Source organism: Cannabis sativa, chromosome 5 (assembly GCF_029168945.1).
Source record: "Cannabis sativa cultivar Pink pepper isolate KNU-18-1 chromosome 5, ASM2916894v1, whole genome shotgun sequence".
Taxonomy (NCBI): Eukaryota; Viridiplantae; Streptophyta; class Magnoliopsida; order Rosales; family Cannabaceae; genus Cannabis; species Cannabis sativa.
This window is the reverse complement of record NC_083605.1, coordinates 21,998,226-22,016,168: the sequence shown is the minus strand read 5'-3', so window position 1 is coordinate 22,016,168 and position 17,943 is coordinate 21,998,226. Positions and strand designations below refer to the sequence as shown.

General features: G+C 38.3%; 1 protein-coding gene and 1 non-coding gene across 2 annotated transcripts; one reads left to right on the top strand and one right to left on the bottom strand.

Moving 5' to 3' along the window:
* Positions 1-1,686: 1,686 nt before the first annotated feature.
* On the bottom strand, positions 1,687-2,007 carry LOC133038214 (uncharacterized). The gene has a single exon (XM_061116302.1). It carries the CDS (start codon positions 2,005-2,007, stop codon positions 1,687-1,689), a length of 321 nt encoding a protein of 106 aa, XP_060972285.1.
* A 4,463-nt stretch (positions 2,008-6,470) lies between these two features.
* On the top strand, positions 6,471-6,577 carry LOC115721530 (small nucleolar RNA R71). The gene has a single exon (XR_004012546.2). It is a non-coding gene; the product is annotated as a small nucleolar RNA R71 (small nucleolar RNA).
* The last annotated feature ends 11,366 nt before the right edge of the window (positions 6,578-17,943 follow it).

The following is a 17,943-nucleotide window of genomic DNA, read 5'->3' as shown; positions in this document are numbered from 1 at the left end:
TAATGGTTGATGTCTTTGTCAGAAAATTTCACTTTAGTTTCTCGCACTATAATCTCAGCTGGCAGTTCATGCGCCAAAAAATTTGCATAGAATTCCTTTACTACTTCGCAAACTGCAGATGCCGGGTCTTCGCACAATTGCAGCCAATTCCTTTTCTTGATGTTCTCAATCAGCCATGGCGGCATACTGCCAAAGTCATCATCCCCTATTATCATACCTCTCTCGACATAGAATTCTTTGTGGCTAACTGAATCAAGGTATTTCTTTTCAGCAGCTGGTGAAACAAATTTCTTAGCTTCCCGAGCATCTCTCTCAGGAGGCTTATGAGCACATCTCTTAATTTTCGGCATGTTGTCCTCTGTTTCAGCAAAAGTCAGCCACAATAATGCTGTTTCAACAATATCAACCCACACACCAGTATATTCACAGATAAACAGAACAAATTCAATATTTCTCCACCTCAACAATTTCCAAACAGCATAAGTCAAAATTATCTCCAAGTATCCATTTCATTCAAGGAACGGTTCAAGATACAAACCAGGAATTGGCTCGGCTTGGCCAAATTTTTCGTGCCCTGACCCTCTCTTCACTTCACCTGTGTGCTGGAACTGTCGAGTATGGTGGTGCGTGGTTGCTGTCGTCGGAGATGGTGATGGGTGAAGGCAGTGGTTCGGGTTGTGGAGGAGTGAATTTCAGCAGCTCGAAGGTGTGCGAAATTAGGGCTCGGTGGTGAAGGCGAGTTCGAACCTGTGGATGGATGGACGAGTGATGGTGACTCACGGAATGGTGAAGGCTGTAGAGTGGTGGTTCGGGCTGTGAGTCGATGTGGTTGGGCGGAGGGTGCGAGCTTGGTGGTGCGAAGGTGAACTGGTGCGATCTTTGGTGATCCGAATGGTGGGTTGTGACTGAGGTTGAGTAGTGTGCGGATGGGAGTGGTCTGTGCAGGGGTGAATGGTGCGGCTGGGTTCGAGCTTGGAGAGTAACTGGGGTGAAGCAATGGTGGACGGCTAGGGTTCTGCTTGCTGAAAATGATGGGCTGATTTGGGGCTTTCTTCTTCTTGTTTTTTTTTTTTTTTTTTTTAATATAGAAATGTATCATAACGAAACCTATGATAATTCTCTTTTTTTTTTTTTTTTTTAAGAAGAAAACCCCTCATTCAGTGAGCATGTATGTTCACTTCCAACATTTTTGAATCCCAGACCTCCCAGTACAGCATCACTACAGCATTTCTTCAGCAATTTCATTTTGCAACCTTCCCTGCTACAGAAAGCTGTAGCGATGCTAATCCAATGCTGTACTGGGACCTACTGCTTCATTAAGCAATTTTTGCTCACACCAGATTGCAGCAACTCTTTTTTTTTTCATTCCATTTTGCTTTCACCTGAAATCAAAACCACCACACCAGAGAATTAGAATTATATATATAATTATATAGGTAAGTATCTATGTATAGCTATATATATATATTTTTTTTTTCTTTTCTTTCTTTTTTTGTTTTTTTTTTCTTTTTTTTTCTTTTTTTTTTGCTTTCCCTTTTTTTTTTTCTTTTTTTTTTTCTTTTTAAGGGGTGGCACACCCCAAACTTATTACATAGTGTATATATAACTACATATAATCTTGTTCCTCCGCACTCGGGTTGCCCAAGTGTGAGTAACTAAAGCCTTGACAACCCGAGGCCTTCTTCCTCAAGCCTCTTCCAATGTGATGGAGGTCTTTGCTCGATCAACCTCCCCTCCGATGTAGTGTTTAAGTCGCTGCCCATTCACTTGAAATACTCTTCCGGACTGTTCATTCTTGATATCCACAGCTCCAAAAGGATACACCTTGACAATGGTGAATGGTCCCGACCAACGAGACTTTAACTTTCCTGGAAACAACTTCAGCCTTGAATTGAATAACAACACTTGCTGCCCTTCTTCAAATACTCGGTGTTGAATTCTCTTATCATGCCATCTCTTAGTTTTCTCCTTGTACAACTTGGCATTTTCATAAGAGAAAAACCTCATCTCTTCCAGCTCATTTAATTGCAACAAGCGGGCTTCTCCAGCAGCTTGGAGATCAAAGTTCAGCTTCTTTATAGCCCAAAAAGCTTTGTGTTCAAGCTCTCTTAGGCAAGTGACACGCCTTCCCATACACCAATCGATATGGGGACATGCCCAAAGGTGTTTTGTATGTTGTCCGGTACGCCCAAAGTGCATCATCTAGGCGTTGGGACCAATCTTTTCTGTTGGGATTTACCACCTTCTCCAATATGCCTTTGATTTCCCGATTAGATACTTCAGCTTGCCCATTAGTTTGTGGGTGATAGGCAGTGGCAATTTTGTGTTTTACACTATATTTTGCCAAGAGTGCAGCCAACACTTTGTTCACAAAGTGTGTTCCCTCATCACTTATCAAAGCTCTAGGGGTCCCAAACCTTGTGAAGACATGTTTATGAAGGAATTTCATGACCACTCGAGCATCATTCTTCGGACTAGCAATTGCCTCTACCCACTTTGATACGTAATCCACCGCCACTAGGATGTAGAGATTCCCAAAGGATTGTGGGAAAGGCCCCATAAAGTCAATACCCCACACATCAAACAATTCCACCTCCAAAATACAATTAAGAGGCATCTCATTCCTAGCGGAGATATTTCCCACTCGCTGGCAGCGATCACATTGTTGAACGAAAGCATGAGCATCTTTAAAAATAGAGGGCCAATAATATCCTGATTGAAAGACTTTGGCAGCCGTGCGTTGTCCACCAAAATGGCCACCATAAGGAGCTGAATGACAATGCTCCAAGATGCTTCTAACTTCACTCATTGGCACACATCTCCGCATTATACGATCTGGGCATTGCTTGTACAAGTATGGCTCATCCCAAAAATAAAACTTGCTATCATGAAGGAACTTTCTGATCTGCTGCTTGGTAAAATCAGGTGGATAGGCACCTCCAACTAAGTAATTGACAATGTCTGCATACCATGGTACCCGTGTTTGCTCTACCACTAGCAGTTGCTCATCTGGGAATGAGTCTTGAATTTGTATTCCTCCTTCTAAGTGGCTGCTGTGGTTGTTAGTTTCCAACCTAGAGAGATGATCCGCCACTTTGTTTTCTGTCCCTTTTCTGTCTCGAATTTCCAAATCAAACTCTTGTAGCAACAAAACCCAACGAATGAGCCTCGGTTTAGAATCTTTCTTGGCTATCAAATACTTGATTCTTAGGAATGGTCGATATACCACAACAACTTTGGTTCCCACAAGATAAGATCTGAATTTCTCAAAGGCAAAAACCACCGCTAGCAACTCTTTTTCAGTAGTGGTGTAGTGAATCTGGGCATCAACAAGAGTTTTGCTTGCGTAATAAATGGAGTGAAAGGTCTTATTCTTCCGCTGTCCAAGAACAGCCCCAATGGCAAAATCACTTGCGTCACACATGAGTTCAAAGGGCAATAACCAATCGGGTGCTACAATCACGGGGGCCGTAACAAGAGCTGTCTTCAACTTTGAAAATGCTTCATTACATTCAGCGGTAAACTCAAATGGCCTATTTTGTTCAAGCAAGCTACACAAGGGTTTGGACACCTTAGAAAAGTCTTTAATGAAGCGCCTATAGAAACCTGCGTGTCCAAGGAAGCTTCTTATGCCTTTCACCGTGGTAGGGGCTGGTAACTTTTCAATCACTTCTAGCTTTGCCTTGTCAACTTCTATCCCCTTTCTAGACACTTTGTGACCCAACACAATACCCTCTTGAACCATGAAGTGGCATTTCTCCCAGTTAAGCACCAAGTTGGTTTCTTCACATCTGGCTAACACTCTCTCCAAATTCTCCAAACAAATCCCAAATGATTCCCCGTAGATAGAGAAATCATCCATGAATATCTCCAAAATACTTTCAGCCATATCCGAGAAAATAGCCATCATACACCTTTGGAAAGTCGCGGGAGCATTGCACAAGCCAAATGGCATCCTCCTAAAGGCAAAGGTGCCATATGGACAAGTGAAGGTGGTTTTCTCTTGATCTTCTGGTGCTATAGAAATCTGATTGTAACCCGAATAACCATCAAGAAAGCAGTAAAACTCTTTTCCCGCCAAACGATCCAACATTTGGTCAATAAATGGCAGCGGGAAATGATCCTTCCGAGTAGCATTGTTGAGCTTCCGATAGTCCATACATACCCTCCAACCTGTCACAGTTCGAGTAGGAATCAACTCATTGTTCGCATTAGCCACCACCGTGATTCCTCCTTTCTTTGGCACACATTGGACAGGACTAACCCATGAACTATCTGAAATCGGGTATACAATACCATAATCCAGCCACTTTATCACTTCTTTTCGCACTACTTCCTTCATAACAGGATTCAACCTTCGTTGATGCTCAATGGAGTTACTACAGCCAGCTTCTAGGATTATTTTGTGCGTGCAAATCGCTGGACTAATCCCTTTTATGTCTGCCATAGTCCACCCAATCGCTCTTTTATGTTTCTTCAGCACTTCTAGCAACAAACCTTCAGCTTCAGCTTCCAAACACGCTGAAATAATTATTGGCAGCGTTTCATTCTCCCCCAAATAAGCATATTTGAGGTGGCTTGGCAAAGGTTTCAGCTCTAACTTTGGTGGTTCTTGGATGGAAGGCTTTGGAGGCTTGAAATTGCTTTCTTTCAACTCTAAAGACTCAAAAGATCTCTTGAATTTAGGGAAAGGTTGCATCGGCTCAACCCAAGCAACTTGGGTTTCTTCATCTTCACTCAAAGCTTCAAGATCTTCAAGAGAACTTATCACCTTCTCATCCTTCCACACTTCCTTGTGAAAACTTTCAGCCACAATAGAATCAATCACACTCAAACGTGAACATTCTTCAATCTCATCCGGGAATCTCATAGCATTGAACACATTAAAAGTAACCTTTTGATCATTCACTCTCATAGTGAGTTCCCCATTTTGTACATCAATCAAGGTTCTTCCGGTAGCAAGAAATGGCCGTCCCAAAATAATCGGAACTTCTCTATCGGCCTCATAGTCTAGAATGATAAAATCAGCCGGAAAAATGAATTTATCCACTTGCACCAACACATCTTCAATTTTCCCTTCCGGATGAGCCATGGAACGATCCGCTAATTGCAAAGTGATGGTGGTTGGCCTCGCTTCTCCAATTCCCAACTTCCTAAAAGTAGACATCGGCATGAGATTAATACTAGCTCCCAAGTCACAAAGAGCTCTTCCAACATCTCTACCCCCAATAGAAATTGGAATTGTAAAGCTACCCGGATCTTTCAATTTGGGTGGGATTTTACTTTTCAACATGGCACTACAGCCCTCCGTCAAGGCGACAGTTTCAAACTCCCCAAGCCTCCTTTTCTTTGTCAAGATATCCTTCAAAAACTTCACATAGGTTGGCATTTGCTCTAAAGCTTCCACTAAAGGTATATTGATGTGGAGCTGCTTTAGAACATCAAGAAATCTCCGGAATTGCCCATCGTCTTGCTGCTTCTTGAATCGTTGAGGAAATGGTAGAGGTGGCTTTTGCAAAGGCTTTGCTGCAGCAGAATGCTGACTGGATGCTGTAACTACTGGGGGAATTTCAGCAGCTGAAGTTGCTGGTTTTTTCTTCATTTCCCCCTCTTTTTGGATTGAAGAGGGCTCTTTACTGCCTTTTGCAGCCACATTTGACTCAATTATTTTTCCACTTCTCAAGGTTACCGCTTTGCAATGTTCCTTCCCATCTCTTCTTGGATTTTCGGTGTCACTAGGCAAGGTGCCTTGTGGTCTATTCTTCAAATCATTGGCCAATTGCCCCAATTGAACTTCAAGATTCCGAAGAGATGCTGCTTGGCTTTGAATTACAGCGTCATTCTTGGCCATATAATCTCTCATTAAGCTCTCCAAAGAACTAGTTTGAGAGCCTTGAGGTTGGTGAGGTTGTTGAGGTCTTGGTTGTTGAGAAAAACCCGGTGGGAATGATTGCTTTCCTTGTCCTTGTGCTCCACTTGAACTTGCCCCTTGACCTCCCCATGAAAAGTTTGGATGATGCTTCCATGCCGGATTGTAGGAATTTGAGTATGGATTGTTGTTGCGGTTGAAGTTTTGATTACCCACATAACACACCGAAGCTGGATTTGAGGGGCAATTTTCAAAAGTATGCCCATCACCACAATACACACAAGAGATTTCTGCCCTTTGAATGGCAGCGGCTGGTTGTACACTTCCTCCCATGTTCATGTTCTTCAAAATATTGGTCATTGAGGCCATTTGAGCGGTTAGAGCGGTCAAAGCATCTACTTCAAGAACACCCGCTACTTTTCGGCTTGTAGGAGCTCTATTAGTAGACCATTGATAGTTGTTGCTAGCTATCCTTTCCAAAATCTCAAAAGCTTCATTGTAAGACTTGGAAAGAATGGCTCCATTAGCCGAAGCGTCCAACACCATCCTAGAAGCCGCATTGAGACCATTATAAAAAGTCTCAAGTTGGATACAATGGGGAATACCATGGTGTGGGCACTTCCTCAACAACTCCTTGAACCTTTCCCATGCATCACTAGTAGTCTCATCTTCCAATTGTTGAAAGGACATGATCTCGCTTCGAAACTTTGCATTTCTTGTTGGGGGGAAGTACTTTCTCAAGAATTTTTCAGCCAAGTCATTCCAATTAGTCACCGAATCGGGAGGAAGAGTATTAAGCCATGCTCTAGCCCGATCCCTCAAGGAAAATGGGAACAACTTCAATCTTAAAGCCTCTTCACTTACTCCTTGTAGCTTGAAAGAGTCACTCACCTCCAAAAATGAGCGAATATGGAGGTGAGGATCTTCCGTTGGAGACCCACCAAATTGACCAACCGTTTGGAGCATTTGAAACATGACAGGCTTGAGCTCAAAGTGAGGTGCTTGGATTTCGGGTCTCACAATACCCGGATTTAGCTCATTGAACATAGGGGCTGCATACTCTCTTATTGCTCGGGCTCTATCATCGGCCAAAGCAATAGGATTGGCTTCATTATGAGCACCTCCAATTTCAAACCCATCGGCCATATTGCAGCGTTTTTTAGCCTTTTGTTCCTTCCTCCTTTGTCTGAAAGTGCGTTCAATTTCGGGGTCAATAGGAGCAAGTTCAAGGTCTTCTTCTTGCTCGTTCATACACTAGTTTACACCTGAAAAATAAAAATTCAGCGCACCAAAATAGGATTAAAACTTTAAACCAGAAAATAAATTGCAAAATAGTTGATAATACACAATTTTTAGTTTCAATCCCCGGCAACGGCGCCAAAAACTTGTTGTGAAAATTATATACGCAAGTATACGCAGTCACACAAGTAATAAAGTGATAAGTAAGATCGTCTCCACAGGGATTGCAAACAAAGTTTGATATAAAATCAACTAATTACAACTTAAAATAAAAAGAAATAATATGCAAATGGTTGAGTAATGATTCAAAATTAAAAATGACATGAATTAAACTTGCTAGAATTAAACTGCTGCTACTAGAAAACAAATTGGTTGCAAGATAGCAAATATAATATGGCAAAAATGGCTTGAATAACTAATTCCTTCTAGTCAGGTTTTTTACAGTCAGTACAGCATTGGTTCAGCATTACTTCAGCATTCTGCACAGAGATAACAACAAATTCCTCTAGGCTTGTGAGAATTTTCCAACACTCACAACTTCAATTCTACCATTTAGCTTAATATATTCCTATATCAAACCAGCAAGCAGAACACTATTCAAGCATTAATTTGGTGAGTTATGCAAGGCAAATGAAATATTCCTATCCCACTTACAAAGAAAAGCCTAAGTCTAGGTTTTCACTTGCTTCATTCAAGTTGAACTACTAGATCTAGCCCTTCCGGTACAAGATCTAGCTTAGCAAATTGTTATTCATGGCCAAGAAACAACAATCAATTAAAATGAAACTCACTTGAATGAACAAAGGCAAACAAATACTAAAGTAAGCTTAAAATTTAATCAAACCCAACTTAGAAGTTCATAGTCATTCAAGCCTCAAAAGCTTAGCTCATATTCAAATAAAAAGTTAAAATCCAAGTTAAAAACACTACATCCATGGCTGCTGCCCAAACTTACAATTTACAAAAGTTTTGAATACTAAGTACAAACAACAACAACCAAGAGAAAAATAAAGAAGACTATCAAGAAAGGGTAAAAGAAAATTCAAACACTAGGCTTGGTCCCCTCTTCTTTCTTCTTCGTGTACTTGCTGCTGCAATAAAAGCTCCTCTAGAAAAATATGCAGCTGCTCAAGTACTGTCCAGTCAAGATGATGAAGATGACCCCCGTACTTAATTCTTTTCTTTTCTTTTTCATGTTGGGTTTTTAGGGTACCAACCTCCCCACCCAAAATAGAAGCCCAACTTTTCCACTTTGGCCCACTAGGGTGAGACTCCTTTCTTCCATGTCAGCTAGCTGATGCAATTTGAGTGATTGGACCGAAATTGATGAGGTGGATAAGTGAAATTCGTGATTCCACGTCACTGCCAGGATGCTGAATTCACTTCAGCATTGCTTTAGCACCGCTTCAGCAATCAACCCAGTTCCAGCTTGTATTCTTTTTTCCTTCCTTGCTTCTCTCTCTTTTACCTGTCAATTTAGTTCCTCCTTTTTCAACAAAATAAGCACAGTTAATTGAAAAAACACACCCAACAATATCAATATTTACAAAACTTAAAGGTTAGACTACTAAATAGAAAATAACACTAAAACTAATTAAAGTTAAGCAAAATAGACACATTTTCATTACTCTCCTCACAATATTCTAGTTTAAAAGCATAAAAATTAACTCTATAACATAGAGTTATCAAGCGTTGGCATAATGCTAACAATAAAGCTCGTTACTTCATGCTTTCCAGCATGGTTGACACCTTGAAAACAAGGTTTGCAAACACTGTCACGGCTGCAGAAATCATGACGCAGTTAACTGAGCTATTCGGTATGGCATCTATTCAGTCTCGTTTCGACGCGACTAAGAAATTCATCAATGCACGGATGGAACCCCATCAGAATGTGCGTGATCACCTTCTCCAGATGGCTAGTTATTTCTAGGAAGCCCAGAATCATGGTGCTGAAATGGATCAGACTACTCAAGCGAGTCTCATCTTGAATAGCCTGACTCCAGATTTTCTGCCCTACACATCAAATTATGTCATGAATAAGAAGGAACAAGACTTTCATACTTTAGTCAATGACCTTCAGACATATGAAAATTTGATTGGAGGTCCCAAGAAAAGAGGGAATAAACCTCAGAATTCTGGAAATGGTAATAAGACAAGTAATCCTGAGGCACTTGTTGCTTCTACTTCCAAATCCCATCATAAGAAGAAGTGGAAAAATGCCAAGAAGCGAGCTCAAGCTGCGAATGCAGCTAGAAACAAAAATGCTGGAGCTTCTGGCAATACACAAAAAGGAAAATGTTTCTACTGCAATGAGAAAGGCCATTGGAAATCCCAATGTCCTAAGTATCTCGCAAAGAAACAAGGTATTTTCTTTATAAACTGATGTGTTTTTAGTGAATTATTATCCTTTTGGATTAATAATTCTGGACTACTAACCTTGTTTATTATTCTTCTTATAGCTAAAGCTTCTTAAACTCGGGTGCTGTCTTAACGAGTTGGATTAGAAAGCTGGATGGTGGATGGAGATTGTCTATAATAAAGAAGAAGCTCTTTCATTTGAATTAATTGTTTAGTTTTTCAAACAATTTGGATTTCAAGTTTGGGATCTTAATTCCCTGTTTGGTTCTCATAAATATTGCAAACAATTTTGGGTTTATAATAAAATATTTTTTTTCATTATATTGCAATTTATGAGTTGAGCTTCAGTTCTTTATTTTATCTATTACCGATTATTATATTTATTATGTTTGAATGTGTATGTGTTTTTATTATTGATGCAAATTCAAAAGTATTTAAACTCTTTACAGAGTTATTACTACATAAACACTTGAAGTTATTTCTATGTTTATGAATAATTGTTGGTTTCAAAAACAATTATTTGAGAATTTGTTTAATAAAAAGATCTTTTGATCTGATAGGGGTGGAGAAAAGTTAAGAATAATATGCAGTTCAAACGATTTTTTATATCTAATGAACTCTGGATTATATTCAACTCCACAGACTCTCTATCACACTTAGAGATTTACAACCTTTAGGGGTGGACCATAATCTCTATAAACTTAGGGGTGGACTTTATTCTACAGTACCCTTTGTGACACATAATTTTAAACATGGAAATAATATAATAAATTAGCTATTATCAGAATAAATCCTTGATCTTGATTATATGTTCCAGTTTAGATTTACTGTTGTAATAGTTATTGATACCATTAAAGTTCTTTGATAATGTTTCACATTACCTTGGTTGAGTGGGAGAATATTAAAATTCTTTACCCATCTTCGTTTAGTTGATAATTGTGATAGGAACTTAAGAACACCTCTGATAAAAACAAGTCTAACCATTCACATGGATAGAAATAACTTATCAGAATTATGAGAGTAAGATAGAAGAATTCTTGCATAGTCTATTCGAAAGACTGATTCAAGATGTCTATTTCTCATAACATTTTGTGGTATCTTGATTTGGTTGCTTAAATCTCTAGCAAGTATTTTTCACTTCAAATACTAGACTGCTATGTTGTTGAACTAATCTTAAAGAAACTTACGGTTTCGGCTTAAGATAATAAGTCACAACGAGATGTTCCCAGAAACAATAGTAAAAGGTTAAAAGTTTCTAACCAGACATCTGCTATTGAGTGGGAGCCATCTGAGATGTAATCAAATGGGGAACATTAGGAGACAATCAAGAAAGATTTACAAAAGTGATGTATATGTTATTAAGGAACTATGCATTAGTGGTCCTTATATGCACACTGACTCACTGTGAGATGGTGGTTACTCTGGGGGTGGAGGAATCATTATAGAAGAGTGTTAAAACTCATCTATAATCATTCAAGCTTCATCAGAGAAGATATAACTTTGTAAATTCAAAATTACTAGAAAGTTATTTTACTGAAGAAAATTCTACACTGCATTATCTCAATTCCAAATTTTAAAATTTGAGAGATATGTCTTCTGGTTGTTCAGATGTACTTAATGGGCAGTAAGGATTTCAGTATCCCTTGACGAGTAAAGCATAAGTTAGGGAAGGTTTCATGTGTCTCATGAACCTGATTCCAGATATATGGGTGGATTCAAAGATACTACACTTGATCAGAGGATCAAGACAAAAGATTGATTGTAATGCACAACTTGTTTTATGTTAGTGCAAGTGGGAATTTCTTGGGTTTTATGCCCTAAATAAAACTCATTACAATCTGATTAGTTATCAATTTAGAAGTGAAGCATGTTTACATGTATGTTACATGTTTATGGTTTAATACATATATTTGATATATGCACAAAATCAGTTAAATCCAGAACATATAGTTATTCACAATTACAGTATCGTCAATACAGTGGAATGTGATTGTGATTATATGATTCAAAAGATTTGGTCCCTGTTCATCAGTGTTTTGGATTTACACTGATGTGATAATCAGCGATGAAGTATACTTACACTTGGAGTAAGTGTTATGTTCTTTCCAGAACATTGGTAAAGTATACTGGTTTCGAATGCATGGAGTATGCATTGGACTGGACCGATATTGAACTTGGTTAAAGATATTGTAAACTTACCGTTGTATCTTTCCAAGTCAATGTCAGAAGTTGATCTTAGATTAAGAGAATCTAAATCCTGATATGCTTAGGCTCAATCTCAGGAGTGTTATTCTTGTTCTTTGATTTATTAGTTAAAGCCTGTTTTGAGTCAGGATAATACATATATTTTGGGAACATGATAGCATAACTGAATAGGGAGTGCTAAACATAAATATGGAAATCTATAGCTTCTACTGGTGTATAGAAGTAAAGTGATGATTCCTTTTGAGCTTAGTTAAATAGAAGTAAATGGATGAGCTCTTGTTTCAGTGACTATATATTAGATCACTAAAACATCATTTACAGGTAACTAAGTGTTCAAATGGGCAAAATACATTGAGGGGTGTAAACGGTAAATTAGTCCCGTCTCGATGTAAATCATCTATATAGAGGATCTCTAAATCACATTAAGATTATAACAATGGTTAAATGAGATAGCATATTGATATCGTGAAACATATGATATGCTCTATATAAGTCTGAGAGTGCAATTCCAAGTTCTAAGAGTGGATTCAACGAGGAATTAATAAGTTAGGGATTTACTTGGTAAATCCGTTCAACTTATTGGAAGCTCAGAATATAGATCCATGGTCCCCATTCTAGTTGAGATTATACTGTTTGTAGGACTCTATAATTGATTTATGATTAATCAATTATAATTCTAAAAGTTAGACTATGTCTAATTTGTGAATTCTCACAGTTTAGGGATGAAATCGCAAATAAGAGGGTTTCTAGGTTTAATTATTAATTATGAGACTTTGCATGTCTGAATTAATAATTAATTTTAAATGGCAATATTATTTAATAATCTATTTTAGTTATTAAATAATTGGTTTTGGCATTTAAATGATTAGAATTAGAAAAATGGCATTTTTGGAGAAATAGAAATAAAATTGAGGAAACTGCAAAATCAATGTGAGGCCCATTCACACCATGGCCGGCCACATCATTGCCTTTTCCCAATTATTATTTTTCAATTTAATTTGTCATTTAGTTGCTAATCAAAGCCTAGCCTAAATAGGAAAGTGGTGAATCACACTATATAAAGCAGTTATTCTATTACACAGTAAAAGAGGAAACTGTTTATTTGGAAAGTTGTGGTCTTCTCTTTTCCTATATATAGCAGCCCCTCTCTTCTCTTTGTATGCATATGTGTTGCTTGAGAAACTTTGCTCTGCAAAGTGTATCACACGAAAATAAGAGAGAAAACAAAGAGAGATTTCGAAATTCCCTAGTGAGAGAGAAGTGCCCACTCACATCATTCAGTATCTCATCATAGTTTGGAAGACTGTGAAGGATCACATCCAACTGAAGAACTTTCGGGCTCAGATCTTGATTATACTCTGCTACAGACAGGAATCAAGGGTTAGAGATCTGAGTGGAAGGAGACATAAATTCTGCTGCAATCACTGTAAGTTATTCTTAACTTTTATGTGTTTAGTTCATCGTTTTAGAAGTTCAATATTAGGTTGTTAAATCAACATACTTGCACTAGATCTAAGATCCTGGATAAATATAATACCAACATATATAACCGAGCTTCCAATAAGTAGATCAAGAATTTAGCACTAAAATTCACTAACTTATTAATTTTTCGTTGAATCCACGCATAGAACTTAGAATTGCACTCTCAGTATATAGAATGCTCTATATGTTCCACCATGTAGATGCATCATTAGTTATCAATTGTTATAATCCTAATGTGATCAATGATCCTCTATATGAATGATCTACACTGTAAAGGGATTAGATTACCGTTACACCATACAATATATTTTATCCTTAAAACACTTGACCCCGTATAAATGATATTTCAACTTATGTGAAATGAGTACTCCACCATTTATGTTCGTTTGGTCAAGCTCGAAGGAGATCATCCTTTGCTTACTATTCGCCAGATAGAAGCTATAGATTCCATGTTTATGCTAGCGCTCCCACTCAATTGCACTACCGTGTTCCCAAAATGTACGTATCACCCTGACCTAAAAGTAGGCTTAACTAACAAATCAAAGAACACGAATAGCCTTTCAAGATTGAGCCTAATCATATCAGGATTAAGATCATTTGATCTAGGATCAACTAGGCGATATTGACTTGAATAGATATTACGGTAAGTTTAATAAATCAAAGTCAAAGTTCAATATCAGTCCCTTTCGATGCATACTCCATGCATCCAACCTGAGCTTTACTTTAACCAATGCTCTGGAAAGAACATAGCACTTCTCCAAATGCAAGTAAACTCTTGTTGTAGATTATCATATCAGTAAAACCCTATGTCTGATAAATCTAGGAAACTTTATTCACATAGTCATGTTTACTTTCCAATGTGTTGACGACACAATAAACAGGATCAAGTATGTGAAAAGAGTTTCAGATGAATTCATACATTATGTACATATAATCATCAAATAAATCATGTGAACCATGCAACATTAAATGTTATTTTTGATCTATATTAATAAGTAAATTTGATTATATTGAAATGAGTTTTATTTAGGGCATAAACCGAACAAACTCCCACTTGCACTAATATAAAACAAAAAAGTGTGTTTCAAATAATCTCAACACCTTGATATACAAATCAAGTGTAGTAGTAGTCAACTCTTCGTAATAGGATCTGAAAGGTTGAATTAAACACAACCTTTTCTCCACCATTACTCTTCCTTTAATCACAAAATCATTGATAATGTGAAATTCCTCTCTATATGTCTACTCTCTTGGGATACTGGATTCTATATCTTTGGCAACTACTTTTGGTTAATCAGGAAATTAACACTAGTAGTTTAAGGCAATTTGGAATGGTGCCAAAAATGTATAGAACTTTCCTTAGACTGAATAAGTACCTTTCCTGTATCTTTAACATTCAGTCCCTCTCTGGTAGACCTAGAGACTTCAGATAGGTTTTTACACTTCTCCAAAATCACTATTCCACCCCCAGAGTAACCACCATCTTATCAAAAAAATTTACTAGCACAAAGGCAAATTTCAAAATCTGATATGGTGTAGTCTAAGAGTTTTAAACACACCCTTATAGACTAACATATAGTTCCTCTTCTTAATCTTAGGATTTACTTGATTGTGTTCCAATGTTCTTCTCCTGGATTAATCTGATACCTACTCATTACTCCCACTCAACAGCAGGTGTCTGGTCTAAGGCATACAAAAGCATATCTAAGACCTCTCACTGTTGATATAAGAAATTCTTTCATGGCTTTATCTTTTCTGGAATAGTTGAGACTTTTCCTTAGATAAATAAAATCTATGTCTAAGAAGTTGTGAAGCTTCTATAGATTGCCATTAGAAAGAAAATGCTTCAGCATCTTACTAAAGTAAGTTGCTTGCATTAGAGTAAGTAATTACCAGGTATACCACAAGCCATAGGTTTAGATAAACTCAAACCTATAATACTAGGAACAGGAAGTTTGTTAAGTCCATTGAATAGACTTATAAACGAAAATTTCCTTTTATGTCCTTGTGATAGAAAAATTTTAGGTTACTCCATGTGACTGGATTAAACCATAGTTCTTTTGGCTTTCTTCTTAGTTTCTTATCTTGACAATCCATTACTTGTTTAAACTCACAATGGATTTTAATCACTAGTGTCTCCCAAGTCATAAGAAGGTGAGTTCCTAGAAACTCTCCCACTACGACAAGGTACCGTGAATTATGTCGAAGAAAACTAAATGGTATTAACCTCTTTGGTTGTGACAAGACAACAGAGGCAGTGGGATTATCATATGTAAGATGATAGAACACTTTTAGAATCAAGAATTAAATATCTCCTTTATTTGCAACTTGATTTTCAGACTTGGTCATTTTCTTAGAAAAGTAGTATTTGTTTGAACAAACACTTTCTTATCTATTGACAATGGGATGGTCCACCCCTAATCACTTAGAATAGCTAACAAACTGTAACGTCCCCGCTTCAAGCCTCCATTGGGCCCTTACACCCACGGAATGAATGGCTCTTATACACGAGTACGTCACTCTGGCTGCTTCCTGGATCGATGACTGACCCTACAGACCAACACGAGTGTTTCCAGCGTGCTTTGTCCTCACTCGCACGCTTCCTGGGAAAACTTCCCAGGAGGTCACCCATCCTGAAATTGCTCCCAGGTCAAGCACGCTTAACTGTGGAGTTCTTTCGTGATGGGCTACCGAAAAACAAGATGCACCTTGTTGACATAGGTAGTACCAATCAATCCATTTAAGCCCTCTTCAACTGTGTAGTCCCATACCTACACAGTCTCAGAATCATCCCACTTGACCTTCCCCAGGCGGTGTGGGATTGCACAGCTTACCCAGTATTTCCCTTTACGGATCACGGGACTACTGACTGTCACAATCACCCCCCCTTACGGGGTCCGACGTCCTCGTCGACCACACTTCCGGCTGGGATTGTAAAGCCCGCTTCGTTAATTTGGAAATTATCAGTTGTTTATGATTAATTATGAAATTATTTATAGCTATTTAAATAATTTATTACTGTTATTTATGTTATTCTGTATCTTGCATATTTTGCATTTCCGGTGTCCGGTATTTTGGAACTCGGCGTTTGGCTCAGTAGAAATCACAACTTAGTATGTTAGTAGTTTGGGGACGGGTTTTAGACATTGGGAATGTCGGGAATGGCCGGGAATTTTGAATGTCCCAAAAATACCCCTTTAGTATGATTTATGTGGTTTTAAGGTGGAGGGGCAAAATGGTCTTTTCGCCCCATTAGTATTTTGTCTTTTGTGATTTTATGAAATGGAAAAATAAATGCTTAATTGTTTAATTAATGGCTGAAATAAAATGTGATATGTGATTTATATTCTTTTTCTTCACAAACATTCAACACTTAGTCAAAATTTAAGAAATTTTCAAAACACTCAAAGCTCTCTCTCTCTCTCTCTCTTTTCGGCCAAAGCTTGGGCTGCTAGGGCTGGGATTTTTCTGCTCAAAGCTTGTAATTTTCAACTCATCCTTGTGTAATTCTAGTCAAGGTTTGATCTCTTGTAAATTCCCTTTGTGTTTTCTTGAATTTTAAGTGAAATTGATGAAATGCATGCATGATTTTGGTATATGTTGCTGCTGTGATTCTTGTTGTTGTTCTGAGATTAAAGCATGTTAAATTGTGGTTATTTTGGTTGTTAGTAATGTATGTTAATGGCTTTGCTCAAGTTTGGAATTTTTAGCTAAAAAAATATGGTTTTCAAAGAGAATTGTTTAGATTCTGTTTCTGTGTTGTTGCTGTAGTTTCTAATAGTTTTCAGAGGTGATTTTATGCTAGTTTAAGTAGAATTAAGCTAGTGGAATGCATGTTTAGGTGGATTTGCTCAAGTTTGAGTTTAGAACTCAAAGCTTGAGCTCCAATGGTGATTTTTGTTTCTGTGATTTCTGGGTTAGTTTGTTGCCTTGGATTTGTTCTTTGGGGTGTTTAGAGCAGGTCTGGAAAGTTTGGAACCATTTGGGGTTGAATTGGTCGAGTTATGAAAAATTTGGTTTGCTGCCTGCGAGGAACCGGAATTCCGGTTGTGCATCCGGAATTCCGGATGAGGGTTCTGAATTTTCCAGAACCGGAATTCCGGTTGGGCAACCGGTCTACCGGTTGGGGAAAATTCAGGGACCCTAGTTTTCCTCGTTTTTATGTTTTTGGGGGTATTGCCATGCTTTTTATCGATAGGGAAACTTTTAGTTCCTAGTTTTAGTCCCCGGGAAGTGATTTAGCGTGTCACTTATAGCGTTGTGATTTTTATGGTTTAGGAGCCAGTAATCCGCCGCTCAGCTAAAAGTTCCAGTCAGGTTGACCGGCACACCTGAAATCGGAATCCAGGTAAGATTAGTATAACAGTATGCATATGTAGATTACATGTTTAGCGTGCATGTAGGAAGCCTATTAGATTACATTAGTTGTATGTTGGCTTCGAACCATCCAACCCTGTCACGTCGGTACAGGCTGGAGTATGACCAGCAGCCGGAGTATGACCGGTTTGACCGATCAGGCTGACACTTGGTTGGTGGTTCCGTGCTATTGACGTATCCCGTCGGTACAGGCTGGAGTATGACCAGCAGCCGGAGTATGACCGGTTCGACCGATCAGGAGGATATAGTAACACGTCGGTACAGGCTGGAGTATGACCAGCAGCCGGAGTATGACCGGTTCGACCGATCAGGTTGTTACGTGTCAATAGTACCATCCCTATGAACGTTCAGAACTCAGTACCATGTTGGACATGGCAGTAGTGGCTCAGTACCATGTTGGACATGGCAGTAGC

Coding starts and splice junctions, on each gene's coding strand:
- LOC133038214 (XM_061116302.1), bottom strand. CDS start 2,007: ATGAGGTTTTTCTCTTATGAAAATGCCAAGTTGTACAAGGAGAAAACT.